At 45.6% G+C, this 21,729-nt stretch overlaps 1 protein-coding gene across 3 annotated transcripts in view; it reads right to left on the bottom strand.

The window, feature by feature from the left end:
- Nucleotides 1–13,771: 13,771 nt before the first annotated feature.
- The window catches only part of LOC125719471 (receptor-type tyrosine-protein phosphatase U-like), a 76,257-nt gene continuing 68,299 nt past the window's right edge, over nucleotides 13,772–21,729 (bottom strand). For all 3 annotated transcript variants that reach the window (XM_048994266.1, XM_048994268.1, XM_048994267.1), the window contains 4 exons: nucleotides 20,452–20,577; nucleotides 19,087–19,244; nucleotides 15,800–15,935; nucleotides 13,772–15,697 (listed from right to left, as the gene is read on the bottom strand). In XM_048994266.1, coding sequence (XP_048850223.1) covers nucleotides 15,635–15,697; nucleotides 15,800–15,935; nucleotides 19,087–19,244; nucleotides 20,452–20,577 — 483 coding nt within the window. In that variant the 3' untranslated portion in view covers nucleotides 13,772–15,634. The remainder of the gene's footprint in view (nucleotides 15,698–15,799; nucleotides 15,936–19,086; nucleotides 19,245–20,451; nucleotides 20,578–21,729) is intronic.

Raw genomic sequence — 21,729 nt, 5'->3', positions numbered from 1 at the left:
AGCATATTTGAATTATACATAGTTCAATAATATAATTTGTACAGTACTGTAATTTAAAAAGCGTACTGTGAAAAGAGTACAGCTATACTACCATTTGAAAGTCAATAAAATTCCGTAAATACAGACGATGTCTGTTCAATTACTTTATATTCATGTAATAAATATACAAATGTCAATTAAATGGTAATGTCTGAGATATAAAGAAAAAGGGAAAAAATCTGTTATAATGATCATCTGCTTATAGTGATGAATTTCACCCAGACAGATATGATCACTAGTATCGGATTCAGCTGTATCATACTCCGTGTCTATTTACATTTGTCCAAGTATTATCAGTTTAATATATCTCACTGCTTCCTATCCTGGTACAGAGTGAGTTAAAACTGGTTTTTCACATTTTTCAGTGCCTTTCCGTATCTCACTGCCATGAGTCAAATCTGACAAGCTCGCCATTAACAGTTCCTTACATATGCAGAAGCGTCTGTGTTTTACAAAGACATGAATTACTGTTGGCAGCACTTAATCTCCATACTGGGCACACAGCAGTGGCTTAGCTCTGAATTGCACATTTTTATTGTGGCTTTCTTTATAAAAAGGTCATGGATCTGAAATAAACAATGCCTTTCAGGCTAATAGACATTAGCAATACTCCGAAATGTGATGTTGGCAGGCAAGACAATTTGAGAGGATACTGTCAAGTGTGGGAACATACTAGATATTGTATAGGATACTAGATATTGTATAGATATTGTATATTTTCTGTATCAAAATTACAGAATTGTTCATGGTGGTTTTACTGCAGTACATATTGTTGCTGTATGTTATCCAACCTCGTATGCAACATCATCCCTGAGTCGCAACAGCAAGCACAGAAGTCTAAAGGGATGCTTTAAAAGTCATTCCTTTGTAATGTAGCCTTGGTGACACATGTCCAGATCTATAGAGGCCAGTGACATTAATCTACTTAGTTTTACAGGGTATTCAAAAAAACTGTCTATATTACACATCATAAACCAAAGGGCAAAATGGCCTGGTGTCCTGATGCATAAAGTGCAAAACAAACATCCGTGTTGGAGTGAGTCTCTCAGCACGCTGAAAACGCAAATGTCTTTCTTGTGGGGATGAATGATACGGTCATAGAAGGCACGGCTCCCAGCCCCAGTGAGTTCTATCTGCTTCTAATCCCACTCTGCGTGGCCCAGTTTCCCCCACAAATGGGCTCTGCCAGGCTCCATCCCTCAGGCACAGAATAGCCTGTGTCCTTTCACCTCTGCCATTCATTCTGTAGGTACAGTATTCATCTAAAACAGGGGTGGCTGATGTTATCCAGAAAGGGCCATTGAGTATGCAGGTTTTCGCTGCAACTACCTATTAGATTACTAATTAGGGGACTGATTGGCCCCCCCAGCCAAGCTAAGGGACATCACCAAACAGCGTTTTGCTGTGGTTTAACGTAACGTAACGTCCTTCTCTGATAACTTTTCCCCGGATTGCCATGACAGTCACCCCCCCCCCGCTTTCTGCTCCCGCAACCTCCTTCTCAAATTCAGTCCACGACTCACACGGTACAGCTGTTTTCCCAGGCTGGCCTGCATTGCTCTTTATTGATCGGCTTTGCTTGGTGCCTCGGCCCAGAGGAGCCAGTACCACAAAACGAGACCCAAAGCCCATGGGCATAATCATTTGATCAGCATTTAGCTAAGAGCCTTTGGTTGGCTGAAGGCCCCCTCACCAGGATTCGGGGGTCTCTTTACCGCCCACCTCTGGATCTCTGTTCCCTCTGAACGGTGAGGTGTCCTATGAATACATGGTGCTCCCCCAGCTCCTCATTCTGAATCATGTTTCAGCTTTTTGAAAGCACTATGTTTACGAACATTTTATATAAGAAAGCATTTAATGCAATATTTTAAATAATGGGCCATACATTAATGAAAAAAGACTTCCTGCAATTTCATAATTGGTTCAGTTATGGGTTTCAGAGAATAACTGTAAATATCATGATAAGCAAGCTAGTAGTTTTAAAATTTTTCTCAAATTCTGTGCAAATTCTACTTATATCACTATTACACAAACTGAATTAGTACATCAGTTCTTCAGCGATAAAATCTACTCTGTGGTTGACTTTTTTGCTGATGGATATCAATTTCCTACAGAGCTAGAGTTTAAGTTTTACACAGACCTGCCAGTAAAGCATGTTGCCATGGTGACCTCCACTTCTTCTGCATTGAGATTTTACACTCTATGCCACAAATGTGTCCACCAAGCATCCCATAATTATCATTCTTTACTGCAGACTGAATTTGTTATTTACATTAGAAAGCAGAAGGCAGTGATGTGTACTTTACACTGCTGCAATGACCCCATAATTTGATGTTTTTAAGCATGATATTTTAAATATAATGAGCATTCATGGTCTGCTCTCACTAACACACAACAAACTTCCAAACATTTGGAGGTGATTAATTCCTGATATCACTCGTTACAGGCCACGTTGGTAATGGTCTCATTAAGGAACCTGTAGTGGACGTGGAGTATTGAGTGGCCCACTGTGCTGCCACAGGACAGTCATTCCTGTCCACCTTCCAATGGATGAGGAAACCATACTGGCCTTTGCAGCATTTTTACCTTCAGAGGCAGCGATGGAGCCTTTGGCCGGCAAGACTCTTTTCCGCGTGACTCCACAGAGTCTCAGGAGAGCGTGCTCATGGAGCGAGGGTGTCTCCGCAGTCTCAATGTTTCCAGAGCACAGGGCGGCGTCGGAGCCTTTCCGCAATGCATCCATCAATTCCAGTCCAAATCAGGAAGTGGAACTGGAGTTGCAATTTAAATCTCCCTGAATTTCAAATTCTTTTCCAATTCTGTTCCCCATAGTGTTTTTTTCCGATTCCAATTCCAGATCTATCTCCTGATTTGGATTGGAATTGATGAGTACATTCTGGAAAGGCTCCAACCCTGGTACAGAGACCTTGCCAGCTGCACAGCTGCCTGTTGCTCTGGGGAACAAGGCAGGAGAGCATGGACCTTTCAGACCCGAATGACAGTGTAGCCGGCTGAGGTGAGATGGGACTGCAAGAGTGGTCAAGCGGCCTGCAGCCCACAGGCATTCATGTCTGGCCAGCAGGGGGCTGTCTGGCACCAGGCAGAAAAAAAGGAAGATTCCCCGTCAATTTGGTCCCCTGAGGCAGCAGCCAGAGGGCATTCAGATGTTTGTGTGTAGCTGGTGGAATTTCAATGAAAACCTGTCTGCAGTTTTTTATGCATGTGTAATACATGCAGAAGGCTCTAGAGAGATAGAGAGATGACAGTACAATTACAAACCAAGTTCAGTCACTTAGTTATGAGAGTCTGCTGACAAGGCAGGGTGAGTTAACAGCTGAGATTAAAAAAGAAAAGGAGTGAAAACGATTAATCTGCCCATTAAGGAGGAAGTATCTGTAAGAGAGAGGGCGTCGATGTCCTCAGCCCTAGGATTAATATGCCACATTAGACATGGAATTAATTAGAATTCAGCAACCACATCCCCCACTCGAGGACGAAAGAAAAAAAATCTAGTGAAAAAAGCACGTATATGCTCAGGGGGAAAGCTCAGTTCAGCCACGTCTGAGATGAAAGTACGCTCGTCGACTGGATGGACGAGGTAGAAAATGAAAAGACCAGGTCTGGAAGACAGTACTGTGCTCACTGCCACGACACGCTACAAATCCAGGCAAAGCGAAGCAACCTCTGAAAACACAGCAGCACAAAATGGCCATGTATGTCCTTCAGGTTAACTTGGACTGTGGGAGCGTTCTGTCTGGCTCAGAAGCAAAATACGATAAGCAGGCTGATCTATAAACATGGCTCCATCTGTTAATACCACATATGAAATACTACACACATATTAATTTCATATCATAAACAATTGTTTACCCTGAGAGTTAACACTGGGAAATGTGAAGGTGGTCTATTTTGATTCAGTGAGGTATCACCAACTTCTGCTAAGTTAAAGTGTAATTCAAAATCGAAACCAGCGATACACAAAGTGATTTTTTTGAGCGGTATTGTGTAAATGAAGACCCACACTAACTGATTTTTAAAAATATTTATTTCTGAGGCCTGACACTTCATTACTCAGCTGAGATCATGGAGTTGGATTACCTTACCCACCTAGTAATCAGATGCCTGCAAGTCATTGGCAGGATTTGAAGGATGATTCAGGGTGTGTGAACACCGGTGAGTGATTCCTCAGTCTTGTTGCGCTGCCCGCACTCTAGCAAGTACCACACACCCCAAACAGAGTTTTTGGCTCTCAAACAGGGCACCACCTGGAATTTGGAAAAGAACCTAAATCTTCCGTAATTACATTCTTCATTATAATTGAATTTGAAAATGTAACTATTTGCAGCCTTTCTCCATTTTAATTACAAATCTCTATGGCCTTCATTCCCTAAGCCCCAGTGTAGTCCTTACACCTGTCTGACTCAAATTTCACAGTTACATGATTCATGCTGTGATGTGTGTCACTGTGATGAGCTCTCCTATGATGAGCTCTGTTGTGGTGAGTTCTGCTCTGATGAGCTCTGCTATGACGAGCCCTGCTGTGATGAACTCTGTTGTGGTGAGCTCTGCTGTGATGAGTGCTGTTGTGGTAAGTTCTGCTCTGATGAGCTGTGCTATGATGAGCTCTGCTATGATGAGCTATGCTGTGATGAGCGCTGTTGGTGAGTGCTGCTGTGATGAGTACCACTGTGATGAGCCCTGCTGTGATGAGTTCTGCTGCAATGAATCCTTCTGTGATGAGTGCCACTGTGCTGAGCGTTGCTGGGATGAGTGTTACTACTGTATGATGAGTGCTGTTGTGGTGAGTACTGCTGTGATGGGAACCACTGTGATGAGCTCTGCTGTGATGAGTTCTGCTGCAATGAATCCTTCTGTGATGAGTGCCACTGTGCTGAGCGTTGCTGTGATAAGTGTTACTGTGATGAATGCTGTTGTGGTGAGTACTGCTGTGATGAGTGCCACTGTGTTGAGCATTACTGTGATAAGCTCTGCTGTGATCAGTTCCGCTGTGGTGAGTGCCCCCCCCCCCCCCCCCCCACCGCCTTCTTGTAATTAATGTAAATGGCTGTTGAGCCTATGTAGAGCTGTTTGCTGAAGGCTGATACTTTTTCTTTTTACTTCCTTATCAGTCTCTGCTCTGGTTAAATGGCTAAAATGTAACCAATTTCACTTTGGAATGTCAATTATATTTGATTATAAATTTTAGGGTTTTTAAAATAAGATCTGGCCTGCCAGCAGGAAAATTTTAAAGTGGCTAAATGCAGAAGGTTCTAATTCACATTTATAATATCCTGTGGGGAACAAAATTGTTTTTTTCTTTTTGTGGAAATGAGCTCTTCCTATTTTTTCATGTATACATATGTCTGACTTATAAAAATAAAAAGCTGAATAAAGTTCCACCTTCATTTCAAACGATTGTTACTGATGTCTTGCATACCTTACCTACAAAAGACAACATGATCCCTGGAGATTGCAAGCAGATGGTCTGGCGATTGAATCCAGTATGGCTGTCCCACCTAGATACTGCATTGTCCACAGCAGCACACAGCCGGCAAAGCAGTCAATAAAGAACCTCAATTATTATTCAAAAGGCATGCCAAAGCAGGGCAGGCTTCTTTGGTGTTTGTTACTTATGAGCCTCAACCAAATGTGGGATTTAATTGTACACTACTGCAAAATATCTGCAGGATGCTTTGTTTGTGCATGATCAAGGGCTTGTGCATGCCTGAGATGTTTACAGCCGTGAGCAATTATTTGTTGCTGCGGATATTTGATGGAAACCAGTGGGGCTGAAGACAGGCATATCTCGAAATTGTCAAAATTTAATTGTAGCATCCAAGACCTTAAATTCCCTTTCTCACAAGGACCCTTGTAAAGCCCACATTTGTGGTGAATGCTGGACTAAACATTTAAACAAATATACCCAGTATGTTGTCTTGCAGCAACAAAGTCTTTTTCCCTGGCATTATTATAATGGCCATATGAGGACAGAAATAGCTGCCAGCCATTGTTCTTTTGCTTATTGTTGTTCTGGGTGTTCCAAGCATGTCCACTGCTCCAGACAGGAACCATTGATAAAAGAATCATATGTAATGTCACATTGATTGCAGGCTTTCGCATCATGCATTTCAGGGTAGGGAAGTATCTGAGGAAAGCAAGAAACAGGAAATGCAGATATATGCGTGAAACAGGGCTTCCTTGGACAGGGGTCATAATGTCATTCTGAGGGGTAGAACTGTTTGAGCCAGGAACCAGGAGAAATATGCTTCTTTTGGTTCTGAGTTCATTATTCAGGATTCCTGACTGTGCAGTCTGCAGCTAGGCTGGCATGAAGTGCTGCAATGTGCTTGAGACAGCATGCATCCCGTCCTCCAGAGTCCACTTTCATTTTGTCACCTCGGATTGTCAGCTCCTGTCAGAGATCAATGTTAAAATGTTAGGAATCCAGATAAATGATCCCGACTCCTGTCCACAGGGAGGCTGCAGGCCGACCATTGAGCTGCCACTACAAATGGAGGGGGCTGCCATTGGTTCCAGGAAGAGGCTGCTTTATTACGTCCCACATCTGGAGAACAATGAGCAGAAGAATGAGCACATCTCTCTCTCTATTTTGCTCTGGCATTTCTAGACAGTCTGAAGCCCCACAACCCAGTAAGTACAATGTACTACATTACCTTCACTGATGGCCCAATAAGACAGGGATGAGGGACGCAAGGAATGTAATATCCTTACATAGTCCCAATTAGCACTGTGATATCCTTTATACAGTCCGGTTTGGAACTGTGATATCCTTTATGTAGTCTTGCTTAACACCGTGATACCCTTTACATACTGTACTGCCATTCAGCGTTGTAATATCCTTTAAACAGTCCTGCTCCACATTGTGATATCGTTTACATAATCTCATTTAGTGCTGTCATATCCTTTACATAGTTCTGCTTAGTGTTGTGATATCCTTTATATCCCGGTTTGTACATATTTCCCTGCAATTGACTGATTCTACACAGACAAGACAGTTGAAAATAATGAATTCCTATAAAATAATTATTACTGGAGAAATTCATCCTTTATGTAATCCCATTTAGTGCTTTGATATCCTATATAGATGGTGCGTTCCCTGGGTTGTTCCCCGCCTCGTGCCCATTGCTTCTGGGATAGGCTCCGGACCCTCCGCGACCCAGTTTGGAAAATGGATGGATGGATATACCTGCACTGGCATATGCCTCAGATTCAACTGTAAACAGACATGATAATGGACTGTGACAGAAACTCCCCCACTGTGAAAGAAAGTAACAAGCACCAAGTTTGCAGGCAAGAGAAACTCGAACCTTTGAAAACCAAGACAATGACTCTACTAACCTACCTCACTAACTCACTGTTTTCATTTCTAACCGTAGAAAAGGATCTTAAAAACTCTGCTTTAGTATTAGATCCTTTGTACTAACTGCGTCGACTTCAGACAGAATAAACAGATGTAGACACAAAAAAGACAGGAAATGTTAAACAGGACTGGAACTGATACTGTAGGTGTCTCTCTTCACAATTATGTTACTATCACTAAGTGTGACTAGCTTATATGCAAATATATTAATATGCAATTTGCTGCCAGAAAAACTGAAATTATTTAGTAAGCTAAGCTGACATAATTTGCTACTTTTGCAGAACAAAGCACCTTTGTAAATTAATGACTTTGCTGTTTTTCCATGAATACTTCACATTTCCATCTTCTTGGAGGCTTATCAGCTCTTGCCTGCTTCTCACTACCGTGTACTACTTTGACATTTTGATAAATTCAAAAGAGGAATGCAATGTTTCAGTTGGAGCAAGCCTTGACACAAAACGCAACTGTGCAGTTGCTAGTGAAGATATCTTTCACAGAACTGTTATATATATCAATTAGAAAGTGAGCTGTATTCTCAAATGGATTCCTGGCTCTTTCATTGCAAATGTTCAGGAAGAAAAAAAAAGATGGATGATGACAGAGTTTTCCAGACAGCTGCTTAAAAAATAGACCCAGTCTTGATAACTTTAAGTGAACTTCTTTATAAAGAAGAGCCTCATTCTCGAAACAAACACACTGCTATGTAAAGCCACCTGCAGGGGTAATATGCAGCTAATTTCCGTGCTCAGTGTGCTGGCCTCTCCATCAGGACAGAAAGTGTAATCAGGGCCCTTATGCCTCAGCGGAATGCAGCTTTATTAACAGCAGAATTCTGCATCCACTCCTGGCCTTCCAGGTGGAGGGTGATGTAGCGAAAGGTACCCTTCCGAGATCGCTTTTAGAAGAATGAACCTGATTTGTATTTTCATCTGCTGTCTAATTACCATGGTGTGTAAGAATCCTATTTGCACCTCCATGGCCTATTCATCTGACCCTGTGATCCTGAGTGAATTGCGCAGAAGATGGCGGCTTCTTCTCTCATAGGTGGCATCTGTGGGGAAATAAGGAGGTAGAAATTGATCAAGGCATTTGATTAAGCAACATGCTCTTAATTAATCTGCTAAATCCTGGGCCTCCACGGACAAGTCTAAATACACTTTCCAGAGTGCAATTCTAACTTTAGCATGTAGCGTCCCTGTGGCTGATACACAGCACAATGCTAACATTGGCATGATACTTTCCACAGCAGGAGGCTAACTTTAGCATGTAGCGTCCCTGTGGCTGATACACAGCACAATGCTAACATTGGCATGATACTTTCCACAGCAGGAGGCTAACTTTAGCATGTAGCGTCCCTGTGGCTGATACACAGAACAGCGCTAACTTTAGCATGATACTCTCCCGAGCAAGATGCTAACTTTAACATGTAGCGACCCTGTTGTTGATACACAACACAATGCTAATATTACCATGTCCCTGGCTTTACCATGAGCCCCCTATCTGTCTCCATACTCTTCTTGTGGTTGGCATTTATTTAATTCCCTGCAGCTTTCATCTTGCCTAGCTTAGTTTGTAAAATGACTCATTTATTTTTGCACTATTTATACCAATTCATTTTACCGAGCACAAAGAGAAATGACACTGCCTGCTTTAAAATTACTTCAGTCTTCAAAAATACTTTATAATATTTGACTAAGACTAGTAATTTTTTAAATGTTAGCATCTACAGTGAGGCCTTGGCCTGGTGACAGCGCTGAGGATGACTAAAGAAATATCAAAATGAGAAATAATATTAACCTGTTAATAAATTATTTATATTTACAAAAGTAGTAAACATGAGAAGAGCCGCAGCCTCATGCTGAAGGAGCCGCATGTGGCCGACGCCTGGTTTAGGCTCTACAGTTTTGCTGTATAATATAAAAAGTGCCTTGTAGACACAAAACTGTAGATTGAAAAAGAACCGTAATAAAAGACGGCTGTAGCCTGTGGCAGTGCTAAGTTTTCACATTGAGACACTGGCAGCATCCAAAGAAAAATGCAGTTCGTGGCACCTGAGCACTGTACTCAATGAGCCACCTGGTCTCCTGAGCACTACACTGGACGAGCTGCCCGGTCTCCTGAGCACTACACTGGACGAGCCGCCCGGTCTCCTGAGCACCACACTTTACGAGCCGCCCAGACTCCTGTGCGCTGTACTCGATGAGCCACCCGAACTGCTACAGTGAAGCCCCGCAAGTGTCCAAGAGAGGATAGATTCACGGTGATCCTATAAGCTCCCTGGGAAGAGGGGTGTGGAGTTTTGGTCCATGTGCTGAGGCTCATCTTCTAATTAAACCACTTCAGTTAAACGTTTAGTCACAGTAGGAGCATTGGAACCTTCCCAGAGATGCTCCGCTCAGCCAGCGGTTTGGAATCCATGGAAGTCAGCTGGAAACCCTTGATGCTGAATACCAGGCAGCAATGTAGCTCCATCCTTCCGTATGACCAGGCCCAGGCATCTGAGACGCGGCACCAGGCATGACTCTGCTGCCCTGTAGGCTGTGACAGTCAGGCATTTCCTGGGGGAGCAAAGCTGAGCAACAGCATCCTACATCATGTTGCATCACTTAACCTCTTAGCACTAGCATTTATCCAAAGTGACAATGTCACCTATTCACACAGCATGACTAATGCTTCCAGTTCATACATTTTGATTAATTCGCGAGTGCCTATAAGCACCTTGCTCTGGATAACATGGGCAGCCCCCCCCTGCCCGCCAAGTCCAGTTCCTTGGGCATTGCAGCAGGTATACTTGCAGAGATTTCATAGGTAATGGAGCAATTCTGTGAATCAAGCGGGAGGGCAGACAGGCGGGGGTACTGCTGAACCTGCATGCAGTGAAGTTCATAGCTTTCTCACAGCATAGTTCAACACAGCTGTGCATGGGAGACCGCTTGACAGTAACAGACCTTTAGAGAAAAACAGTGCAACTCAGCATGTGACCCTGCATTAGAAGCCAAATGCTGCTCACTTCCAACATCACTATCTGACAGGGAAAGCGAGAGAGGGCAAGGGGGAGAAGGAGGAAGAGCGAGACCAAGGGAGAGGAGGAGGGAGGGAGATAGGGAGAGAGAAGGAAGAGAGCGATAGAGAGGGTGAGGGACAGAAGGAAGAGTGAGAGAGAGTAGGAGGGAGATAGGGAGAGAGAAGCAAGAGAGCAAAAGAGAGCGGGTGGGTGGGAAGGAGGGAGTGAGAGGGAAAGGGAGGAAGAGAGTGAGAGAATGTGGGGAGGGGGAGAAAGGGAGGGAGGGAGAGTGACTTTCTGTGCTGCCTGGGTCTCCTGGTCTGTTGTCTAAGGTTATGCAGAAAAGCAGGTGCACATTGGTGCCTCACCTGATGACCGCCTGGGGGGGGGGGGTCCTGTGGGGAGAGTGACAGGGGGACACGAGGGACTTGTCCCTTAACAGCATCAGCATCAATGCACAACAGAGAAAGGGTGACCTCTCCCCATGCGGAACGAGATGGGGGGGCACAACAGAAGGATAAAGAGGAGAGAGAACTTATGAATTACTCCGGTAATATGGGGTGACAGCAACTGCAGCATGAGGCCTCCTACTGCTGGCACTCGGCAGGCCTGCAGAACCAGATTTTTTCTGAGATTCCATCTGGCAGACTAGGCCCTGTCTGCGCATCCGTCTGCGTGTTCTGGTTGCATGCCCCATCTGTGCGCCTCGTCTGCGTGTCCTGGTTGCGTGCCCCATCTGTGCGCCTCGTCTGCGTGTCCTGGTTGCGTGCCCCATCTGTGCGCCTCGTCTGCGTGTCCTGGTTGCGTGCCCCATCTGTGCGCCTCGTCTGCGTGTCCTGGTTGCGTGCCCCATCTGTGCGCCTCGTCTGCGTGTCCTGGTTGCGTGCCCCATCTGTGCGCCTCGTCTGCGTGTCCTGGTTGCGTGCCCCATCTGTGCGCCTCGTCTGCGTGTCCTGGTTGCGTGCCCCGTCTGTGCGCCTCGTCTGCGTGTCCTGGTTGCGTGCCCCATCTGTGCGCCTCGTCTGCGTGTCCTGGTTGCGTGCCCCATCTGTGCGCCTCGTCTGCGTGTCCTGGTTGCGTGCCCCATCTGTGCGCCTCGTCTGCGTGTCCTGGTTGCGTGCCCCATCTGTGCGCCTCGTCTGCGTGTCCTGGTTGCGTGCCCCATCTGTGTGCCTCGTCTGCGCGCCCCATTTGCATGTCCCATCAATGTGCTTCTTCTGCTCTGAGCTGCCTAGGACAGAGTTAGGGTTACATCAACGTACTTTGTGCAAACGCACTACGAGCTTTGTGCAAAAGCAGTATGTATGAACTGTATGTCAGCTGACCTGGAATCTCAGGCGTCACAAGGGCGTCTCTCCCTGAATCTTTCTGGGCTGCATTTGAAATCTATTTATGCTTGTCTGTGGAGGCCCAGGATTCAACACATCAATTAGGAGCATGTTGCATAATCAAATGCCTTGATCAATTTCTACCTCATTTCCCCATAGAAGCCACCTATGAGAGACGAAGCTGCTGTCTTCTGCACAAATCACTCAGGATGAGAGGGTCAGATGAGCAGGTTATGGAGGTGCAAATCTCTCTCTCACATACACAGGTCTGTAATTATATCTTTGTGGGGACTCTCCATTCATTTCTATGGTAAAATCTTTAATCCCCACATTCCATATTCCACTGTTTATCCGGGGTCGGGTCGTGGGGGCAGCAGTCTAACCAGCGATGCCCAGACCTCCCTCTCACCAGCCACCCCCTCCAGCTCCTCCAGGCGAATACCAAGGTGTTCCCAGACCAGCAGAGAGATATAATCTCTCCAGCGTGTCCTGGGTCTGCCCCGGGGTCTCCTCCTGGTTGGACATGCCTGAAACACCTCCCCAGGGAGCCATCCAGGAGGCATCCTAGATAGATGACTGAACTACCTCAACTGGCCCCTTTTGATGCAGAGAAGCAGCGACTACTTTGAGCCCCTCCCAAATGTCCGAGCTCCTCACCCTATCGCTAAGGCTGTTCCCAGACACCCTACGGAGTAGGTCAAGCATAAGTAATCAAACAAAATACCAGACTTTTGTCAGTTTTAGTTTTTTGATTGTAGTTACAGATTTTTATAAAATTGAGTTTCCCCTTGCATGGACTGAAAAAATGGTCCCCACAACGTAGGAATTACAGGTTTTTATCACATTGTGGTGACATTTGGTCCCCACAACACAGTATATACATGACCCATACAGACACATACACACTAAATCTGCTCCATTTGCCTTGCCAATCATCCCCTGGATATGGAGTTACAGTATAAGTTTCCAAATAAATTGCTTTTTGTGATCAATATGCTTTATTGCCATACTCAAGGTGATTCAACAGATATTTTACACCAATTATAAAAACAAGTTTTTCTGACTGTATTAGAGACCAACACAACAAGCTCTTTTGAAAGCAGAGTCCCGCAGGTGGTTTGCGAGCATTCTGCTCCATTTCCAAACACGATACTGAGCCAGAGTAGTCAGCGCTTCTTGTCTTGCACATAACAGCATTTCCTGTGAGCGAAGCACCTGCATGGTTTTCATTATCATATAAATGCATTTTCTGAGAGGAGCCACACAAAGGTTCTCATAAGAATTAGTCTCTAATTTGCAGCACATATATTGGGTGAGGTTCAATGTTCGTGGGATCATTGGCCTCTCTGAAGTCATTTGTTGCACACTGAGGGAGGTAGAAGATGATGTCACAAAATACAAAAGAACCCAGAAACTGTCAAAGAAGGAAGGACGTAAGCGTCACTGTCAGACGCACCTCTGCCCCCTGCCCCGCCACTTCTCTGTCAGAACTGGGGCACATCGCCATCCTCAGGAGCACCTGTCCAGTTTGGAGCGCTGCTCAATTGCCACACGCATATGACTTGGAGTAACACTGGGGCAGGCAGTTGGCATGCAGGGAAGTTTCCGGAGGCCCAGGAGCACGGCTGCCTGCCCGTCACTGTCAGAGCAGGAGTGTAACGTATAAAACAGATTAATGCATCTGTCACGTCATAACTCGTCAGTGGAGAACACTGTTAATTGTCTGAATGAGAAACTGTGCAGACTTCCTCAGCAATTTAAACATAAGATAATAATACTCTTTTACCCGAGGAGAGGCTCTTAGCCAGGGAAATTTACATTATACTGTACGTTATTACACTCAGCATTCTGTCTTTTCAAAATGAGAGGACATTAGCCTTCTACATGCAGTGGCTTGTATTTTGCACTGGAAAACATATTCATCTACAAACAATCCATTTCACCTTCCTCTCCGGAAGTATAAGGTTAAAAGCTTTGTTCATGGGTTTAAAAATGTTTCCCCTCAACAGCAACAAAAAGTAGTGCTGAGAGGAAGTATAATCAAACGAAACACTCTGAATCCAAATAACATTGCCCTCCCAAGAAAGCAGAAAGTCAAGCCTCTGTGTATTGCAGTAGGTGGGACCTCTATACTCCACTGCTAAGCCATACGACAAAGAGAGGATTCAGACTCATAAACCAAAAACATTCTCTCAGTGCTAATTCCACTGTACTGAAATGCAACACAGATTAAGTCCTGAGCCCCCTAGCTGTGTTGCTGGAAGGTTCTTGTCAGAGTCATGGCTCTTGGAGGACTGGGAATTGGCAGCTGTGTCGAGGGTCGCTCCAGAAGATGCCCCCCACCCATGCACTGAAATCATTTGTACTTCAATACCAGATGGTCTCAGAAACCGGCAATTTACAGGTAAGCACAGAAGGCACATGTGGACACAGATATTGAAAAAAGATTTGTGTACCATGGGGTTTGAGATGCTTCTGGGGAGGATGTGGATGTGTCTGAAACAAGACTGAACAAAGCAACAAAGAAAGACAAGGAAATACAACAGAACTGCGAATTTTCAAAATATATATATGCCGAAACCAATGAAATGCTTATTTATCAGTGCCATTTATTACATTTTTGTCAACAACTGCAAAAAATATAGACAGTGTAATGAGAAATTATCACTATCAATAATAATAATAATAACAATAATAATAATAAAGCAGTATGTATGATAACTTTTTAATCTTATTTCTGCAGAGTTTCGGGCCGCTGTGCAGAAGGACTCCCCTGCAGAGTAGAATGGCTCATTGGTGTGTTTCTGCAAATGGCACACACATGTTCTGAAGGTCACCTGTTTCACAGACAAAGACACACGCACACACGTAATTGACTGGAAACTTGAATCACAATACCTAGAAACATCTGCAAAACACCGATGTGCACAGACCACAGCCAAAGCATCTCTTGTGTAGACACAAAGGGTTACCCGATTTGTGACCTGCATTCCCATCAGACACCTTACCAATCTCATCTGCCAAGAGAAGTCCAAGAGCTAATCTCCATGGCAACAGTCAAGGTAAATCTAAGCACTCAATTTGAGCTCTTCAGCTTGAGTGGACCTGATCAGGCAGCTCCAGTCAGTTCCCAAGCAGTACTGGCAGTGATATCAGAAAATGTCACCTTTCTGCAGGCATTCTCTGCTGGTTTTATATCTGCTCAGTTCCTCATCAATGTCTGCTTTTTCCTACAACAGCATACTCTGGACCATTGTTAGAACTGGGAATTCTTGTTAGTAATCCTGCGAGATCAGATCAAACCACTGGGTCACAGGGATGGGTTTTAATTCCTAGAAACAGCTCTGCGGGTCTTGATCCCTGTGGACACTCTGCAGTTCTTCATCTGTGGACACTCTGCAGGTCTTGATCCCTGTGGACACATTGCAGGTCTTCATCCTGTGGACACTCTACAGGTCTTCATCCCTGTGATCACACTGCAGGTCTTGTTCCCTGTGGACAGTCTATAGGTCAGGTTCCTTGTGGACAGTCTGCAGGTCGTTTTCGCTGTGGACACTCTACAGGTTGTGATCCTTTGAACAGTCTGCTGGTATTGATCCCAGTAGGAACTCTGCAGGTTCTGCAGGTCATGCCTTTGGCCTCGACAAGAACATGCCACACATGAAGCCCCAGGCAAAATCAATGCACAAGATAATGTTCAAAAACAAGCTGAAATCCAAAAGGGGCACACTGAGTGTTGTGAGGTCAGCACCACTTTTGGCCATACAGCTGCAGCTCCTCCTGCATTCAACTTGCTGTTATGGGACGGTTACTGCGTTAACAGAAACCCAGCAGGAGGACAAGTCTAGACCGGCAGCAGCTGGGGGGCCTGCGGACCGGCTGCTACCTGGCCTCCAGGCAGGCCAAGTACTCCAATGCCAGCTCGTAACAGAACCGGTACTGCTCCTGTTAGAAGGGGGGCACAACAGAAGGGTCAGACAAAGAGCAGTCAGCGCACCTCTGCAGGACGCACAAGCAGAGCCTTCAGCTCTTCAGATCAGCACCTACCAGGCTCTCCACCATGTTAGGCTTGGAGTTGCGCAGTGTTTTGACAGCGTAGAAGATGTCCACTATACCGTGTGAGCGCATCATCTCCAGCAGCATGATGCAGGTACAGAAAGTGCCACTGCGGCCTCCGCCATTCCTGGGAAACACAGGTGCACGAGTCCGCACACATAAAAGACACAAGTAAATCCAAACATATAACATGGATCTGGACACATAAAAGGGCACAGGTACATCCCAATACAGGCACACGGATTGGACACATAAAGGACACATTTAAATCCAAATACAGGCACACAGATCCGCACACATAAAAGGACACAGGTACATCCAAACACAGGCACACGGATCAGCACACATAGAAGGACACACAGACATCCAAACACATGCATGGGTCCGCACACATAGAAGGACACACATACAGCCAAACACACATAAGAATACAAGCTTCAGTACATTTCCTGCATAAACTGTTAGTGCTGGCTGGTATATTGATTCATCCGCTATACCGCTTTTAATATCCCATATGGTATGGGATTTTTTTTCACATAATGCATACCATAGCATAACTAAAACAACAGCTGTAACACCTCAGTAAACAACAAATTAAATAATATTGTTTGCTAATAGCAGCTTATTGAGAGGGGCCCTGTTAACTGTGCATAACCTTCTTACTAACAGTTATAACTTTATAACACAATTCTCCATACTGTATACAGCTCTGGAAAAAAATTAAGAGACCACAGCAAAATTTTTAATTTCACACATTTCTCAATTTATGGGTATGCGCCTGTGTAAAATATCAATTTTTCTTCCCTGGTTCTCATTAATGAAGGGCTTCTTCCTTGCTTTATGGGTCCTGCTTCTAGGAATTATCCTAGCAGTGCACTTCACACCATTCATTTTGAGGGTCACATGGAGTCATCCTCCGATTCATGAGAGACTATTGGATAAGTGAAGCCTTCTATTAGCAGAGCCAGAATTAAACCAGGATTTAACACTGCAGGTTCTTAAAAAATAGGGTGTGATGCTGGCTCTAGCCAACCGGAGCGGGAGCAAGAAATGTCTCCGCCCAGGAACGCACACCTAGTTGGCGAGGTGTGCGACAATCTCTGGCAGCTGTTGCAGAGAGCGGTGGAGGTAAGGACCCAGCAGGGAGCTCTTGATGACAAGCTACCTTCCGCTTCACCATCGGAGTTCGGTCTCCGCCTAAAACAGCTGACCGGAGAACGAAGAAGCGGAAAGATCGGAGGTCGAAAGAGGAGGCGGTGATCTTTCTGGGGGCTGTCTCCCTCTCCGCTTTTTCCCCTGCCGGATATCGGGAGGAGCCCCTCCCGATTCTGAACCCTGCGGTATTTCTGCCCAAAGTCACCGCTGACGCTTCACAGTAGCCGCCCACCGTTTCACTGTCTGGGTCAGTCGCTTACCCTTTGCTAGGGAAGCCCCTGGCATTTAAAGGGGCCAGATCGATGGAGAATGCCATCCCGCGGGTCCCTAGGATAATGAAGATGGCGGTGCCTGCCGCGGAGGTACAAACACCAGCTCCGCTCTCCGCGGTTCCTGCACCGGCAGTAGATGCTCCGCCTGTCCCTGAGGTTCCTGCTCCGCCCGTGTCTGCTCCGCCCGAGATTCCTGATCCCGTGCCTCCCCCTCCAGTTCGCCCAGTTCCTGACCCTGCTCCCGCAACACCAGCTCAAATGACCCCAGTCCCTGTACCCGAGGAGGTCCTGGACTGTCTGGCCACCGCTCCTTTTCCCTTGGGAGAGGAGGAGCTTGAATGGGACCGGGGATTTCGCTGATGGCCCCACTGGACCCCTCCGGGGGAGTGACTCCTCTGCCACAACAACAGCAGGACAAATCCTGGCCAGGTCCCTGCCTCTTGGTCTCCCGGAAAGGGGAGGGACACATGCGAAGGGGTCGGGTCCCTCCTGCCCAGCCCCCTGGTGCGCCTTCGGTCTCCCTGGCTTCGGCTCGATGGCCTGCGGGTTTTCCCACTCTGACTCCTCGGTCGCCTACATCTTCGCTGGCTCTGGCGGCGCCTTCACCTGCAAGCGGCTTCTGCTTCCTTTTCCCCTCCGCCAGTCTCCCCTTCATCTCCCTCCTCGCCTTCTTCACCAGTCCCTCCACCTTCCTCCTCGTCCTCCAACGTTCCCACCTGATTCCTCCTTGTACTCGCCGAGGGTCCCTCCGGCTCTGACCTCCTTGTACTCGCCTGCTACCCCTGCAGCTTCTGCCTCTCGCCCCCTAGGGTTCCCTCGGGCTCCCCGTTTCTCCCTGTCCTTTGCCTTCCTGCCCCCTGGTCTTGTACCCCCTATGTCTGCTTCTCATCCCTCTGTCTCTCCAGTGTTCCCTCCTGGACCCTTTGTTCCTCTGGTTGGGGCTTCCCCCATGTCTCCATTCTTGGAGCCCCTGTGCCTGTCTGCGTTCCCTGTCCTTTGTCAGTTGTTGTCCTGCTTGCTTCCGTTGTGCCTGTTCTGTGTGTCTGTCCTGTTCCCGGGTCCCTATTGATGGTTTTACTTTTGTTTTCCAAGTCTCGTGTCTCCGGTCCTGTCTCTTCGCTAACCCTTTGGGGAGGGGGGTTCTGTCACGCCCGATTGTCCAATCCTCCTGTGTGCCACGCCCCCCTCATTAACCTTGTGTGAAATCCCAATTGATACCTGCAGTTTCATATTATTTCCATTAAGTCCTCTGTATTTAAGTTCGCGTTCAAGTACATTTCTCCAGTCCTGTCATTAATGTCTCTCTGTCGTTGCTGCCTATGTTTCCCGTGTTCGCTGTATTCTCCCCAATAAACCCAAAGTTTCCCTGTATCCTGGACTCCCGTGCTTCGCTGCTCGACATGTCCGCAGCTGGTCATGACATAGGGAGTGGTCTCTCAGAGCTGTATAACTGTTTGACATTGTAGAATTTATAGCTACTGCTTCAGTCTTTGCCTGAAACTTTGGATTATATGTAATATAGTTAGGTATGCAATTAAAAGCATCTGTAAAGCAAAATCTGTAATATTATCCATTTATTACAGTAATAATTATAAAAATCAGGCAGCAGAAAGGATGAACTTTGGGGAATAATATCGTGATATATTACGAAACCAGCTGAATCTTTAAAAATATCGTGATACAAATTTTTGGTTATACCGCCCAGAACTAAAAACTGCATGTAATATGAAAATAAAGCCATATGTAAGGTGAGTAAATATCTAGTGTATACAGATTATTCTGAAATATATTTATTTCTATCAGCTCTTATTTGACAAGTTGAGTCATCTCAGAAACCAGCCTTCAACTCACAGGCAGTGCACAACAGTACGGCCTTCCCCAGCCTCTCCCTGCCACTTCAGCACCAAGCCCAGCAGGCCAAGGAAGGCCTTTCTGGAATCGGGCACTTCCCGGTAGGCCGACCAGCGCAGGAACTGGAACTGACGAACCAACAACTGGCCCTCCTGAAGCTGCCAGATAAGATAAGTAAAGACTATGAGACTGGTGAGCATAGAATGAAGCAGATACACACAAGGACAGGTAAAGGAAGAGAGGCTGGTGAACACAGAGTGAAACAGGTACAGGAACAGGCGAAGACAGAGACTGGTGAACACAGAGTGAAACAGGTACAGGAACAGGCGAAGACAAAGACTGGTGAACACAGAGTGAAACAGGTACAGGAACAGGTGAAGACAGATACTGGTGAACACAGAGTGAAACAGGTACAGGAACAGGCGAAGACAAAGACTGGTGAACACAGAGTGAAACAGGTACAGGAACAGGCGAAGACAGAGACTGGTGAACACAGAGTGAAACAGGTACAGGAACAGGCGAAGACAAAGACTGGTGAACACAGAGTGAAACAGGTACAGGAACAGGCGAAGACAGAGACTGGTGAACACAGAGTGAAACAGGTACAGGAACAGGCGAAGACAGAGACTGGTGAACACAGAGTGAAACAGGTACAGGAACAGGCGAAGACAGAGACTGGTGAACACAGAGTGAAACAGGTACAGGAACAGGCGAAGACAGAGACTGGTGAACACAGAGTGAAACAGGTACAGGAACAGGCGAAGACAGAGACTGGTGAACACAGAGTGAAACAGGTACAGGAACAGGCGAAGACAGAGACTGGTGAACACAGAGTGAAACACGTACAGGAACAGGTGAAGACAAAGTGGAACAAAAGAGCAACAGCAAAACTTGGTGCTGTTGGCTTATTCTTTCTCTACTCTTTTCTAAATCATTAGAAAATTTTCCTTTCAAAAAGCTACAAGGATCCCTCTAGTAAGATGTAAATACTACAGCCACCCTGTTGAAGTGATGGTTTGAGAAGGAACTAAAACATGCCCCTGTTAATGGAGTACACAAGAGTCACGCTACACTAAGATATCTAAGTCTACTTAGATTTACACAAAAGCAACTGAATACGTAAGCACAATGACAGAGACAAAGTGAGTGAGTATACATCACCATCGATATCCACAGAGCTTGGGCTTTAGCACACTGCGGAAGCATGAAGTGTTAAAGCGCTAACTTGTAACTTATGCTAATTAAGTCACACTGAGAAGAAAAGCATTTCAAAGCTTGGAAGGGAAGAGCAAAGAAAAGTCGTTTTTCTTTTTTTACCTACAACAGTGAAACAGAATAATCCAACCAAATCCCCGGCTGGCCTACCCGAGTCAGGTTCTTCACACGGAAGAGACGCGTGACAACATCATCGTCAGTTGACCTGGACAGGAATTCCACTTGCATGGGCCCATAGTGCTGTAGTCCGGGTTCTGGCCAGTACTGCAGACAGGGCTGAAAGCCAATAAAAGTGTATGTATTAGATGGTCAGTTCTGTTTCCTGGCCACTTTGCTAATGAAAGTTCATCTGAATCAACCAGACCTCATGTGACATTTATCCTACTAAAGTCCACAACACTATTTTTGAGAAAACCCTACGAGTCAGGGTGCTGTTCCCATGCTTGTGGCCTCTACAGTCCAAGCACAGGCTATTCGGTCGACCCTACACCCATTGCCCTTAGTGAGTGTGATTGCCCTCCCGTCCAGGGTGCATTACCCACATACTTTTTAGGATATGCTCCAGCTCTAGATAAGAACCTACAGCAAATTATGGCTCGTATTTCTTTCCCCTAGGTCACTGATAAGCCTCTATGATGAACTCGCTAGTGCTGGAACGATGCAGCAAAATAATCCTGGGTGGGTTAGGGTGGCTGTCTTGGGGGCCGTGATATGAGGGTCATGAGCTAAAGTCCTGGGGCCGGAAGACTGATACTCGGCCCTTAGCCCCCAGCTCCAGGGGTGCTGCATGCTGGCTCCAGGGGTGCTCCTGCGCTGTCTCCCCCAAATATCTCATATCTCATCCGGTACTAAATGGCTGGTCCTACAGTACAAACATCTCAGTGATTTCAGCAGTAGTGTCTCGTGCTGTTAACTCCGAATATTGACAGATTTTAAATATCGACCAGGACTAACACTGATATCTTGATATTTAATGAATATCAGCTGATATATTCTAAGTTATGTTCAATTGTTACTCTAACCGGTGTTTATAGTAATGTTCGGCTGCTAAACAGATACAAATCCAGACCAAGATATTGTTTCAACCAACAAGGTGAGTATAAAGAGTCACAGACAGAGTACTCAGCTGATTAGTTGAAACAAAATCTTGGTCTGGATTTGTACTCTCTGGACCTGAAATCTCCACCTCTGTTCTAATGTTTCTTGAATTGCATTACATTTGTTAAATTCCACTACTTTTGTTCTCAGTCCTTTATTCCTAAACTGAAACTGATTATTTTAATTTCTTTGGAAAGAATGTTAGTTTCACATTATTAGACAATAAAATGTTGACATTCTTGGTAATTATTTAATATTTAGTTTATGATATTTGTTAGATTTTTAATGGCATAATCAAATAAAAAAAATTAGGTTATTCAACAGTTTAGC

Source organism: Brienomyrus brachyistius, chromosome 23 (assembly GCF_023856365.1).
Source record: "Brienomyrus brachyistius isolate T26 chromosome 23, BBRACH_0.4, whole genome shotgun sequence".
In the NCBI taxonomy this organism is placed as follows: Eukaryota; Metazoa; Chordata; class Actinopteri; order Osteoglossiformes; family Mormyridae; genus Brienomyrus; species Brienomyrus brachyistius.
Note: the sequence above shows the minus strand (reverse complement) of the source record. Positions and strands in the feature narration are given on the sequence as shown.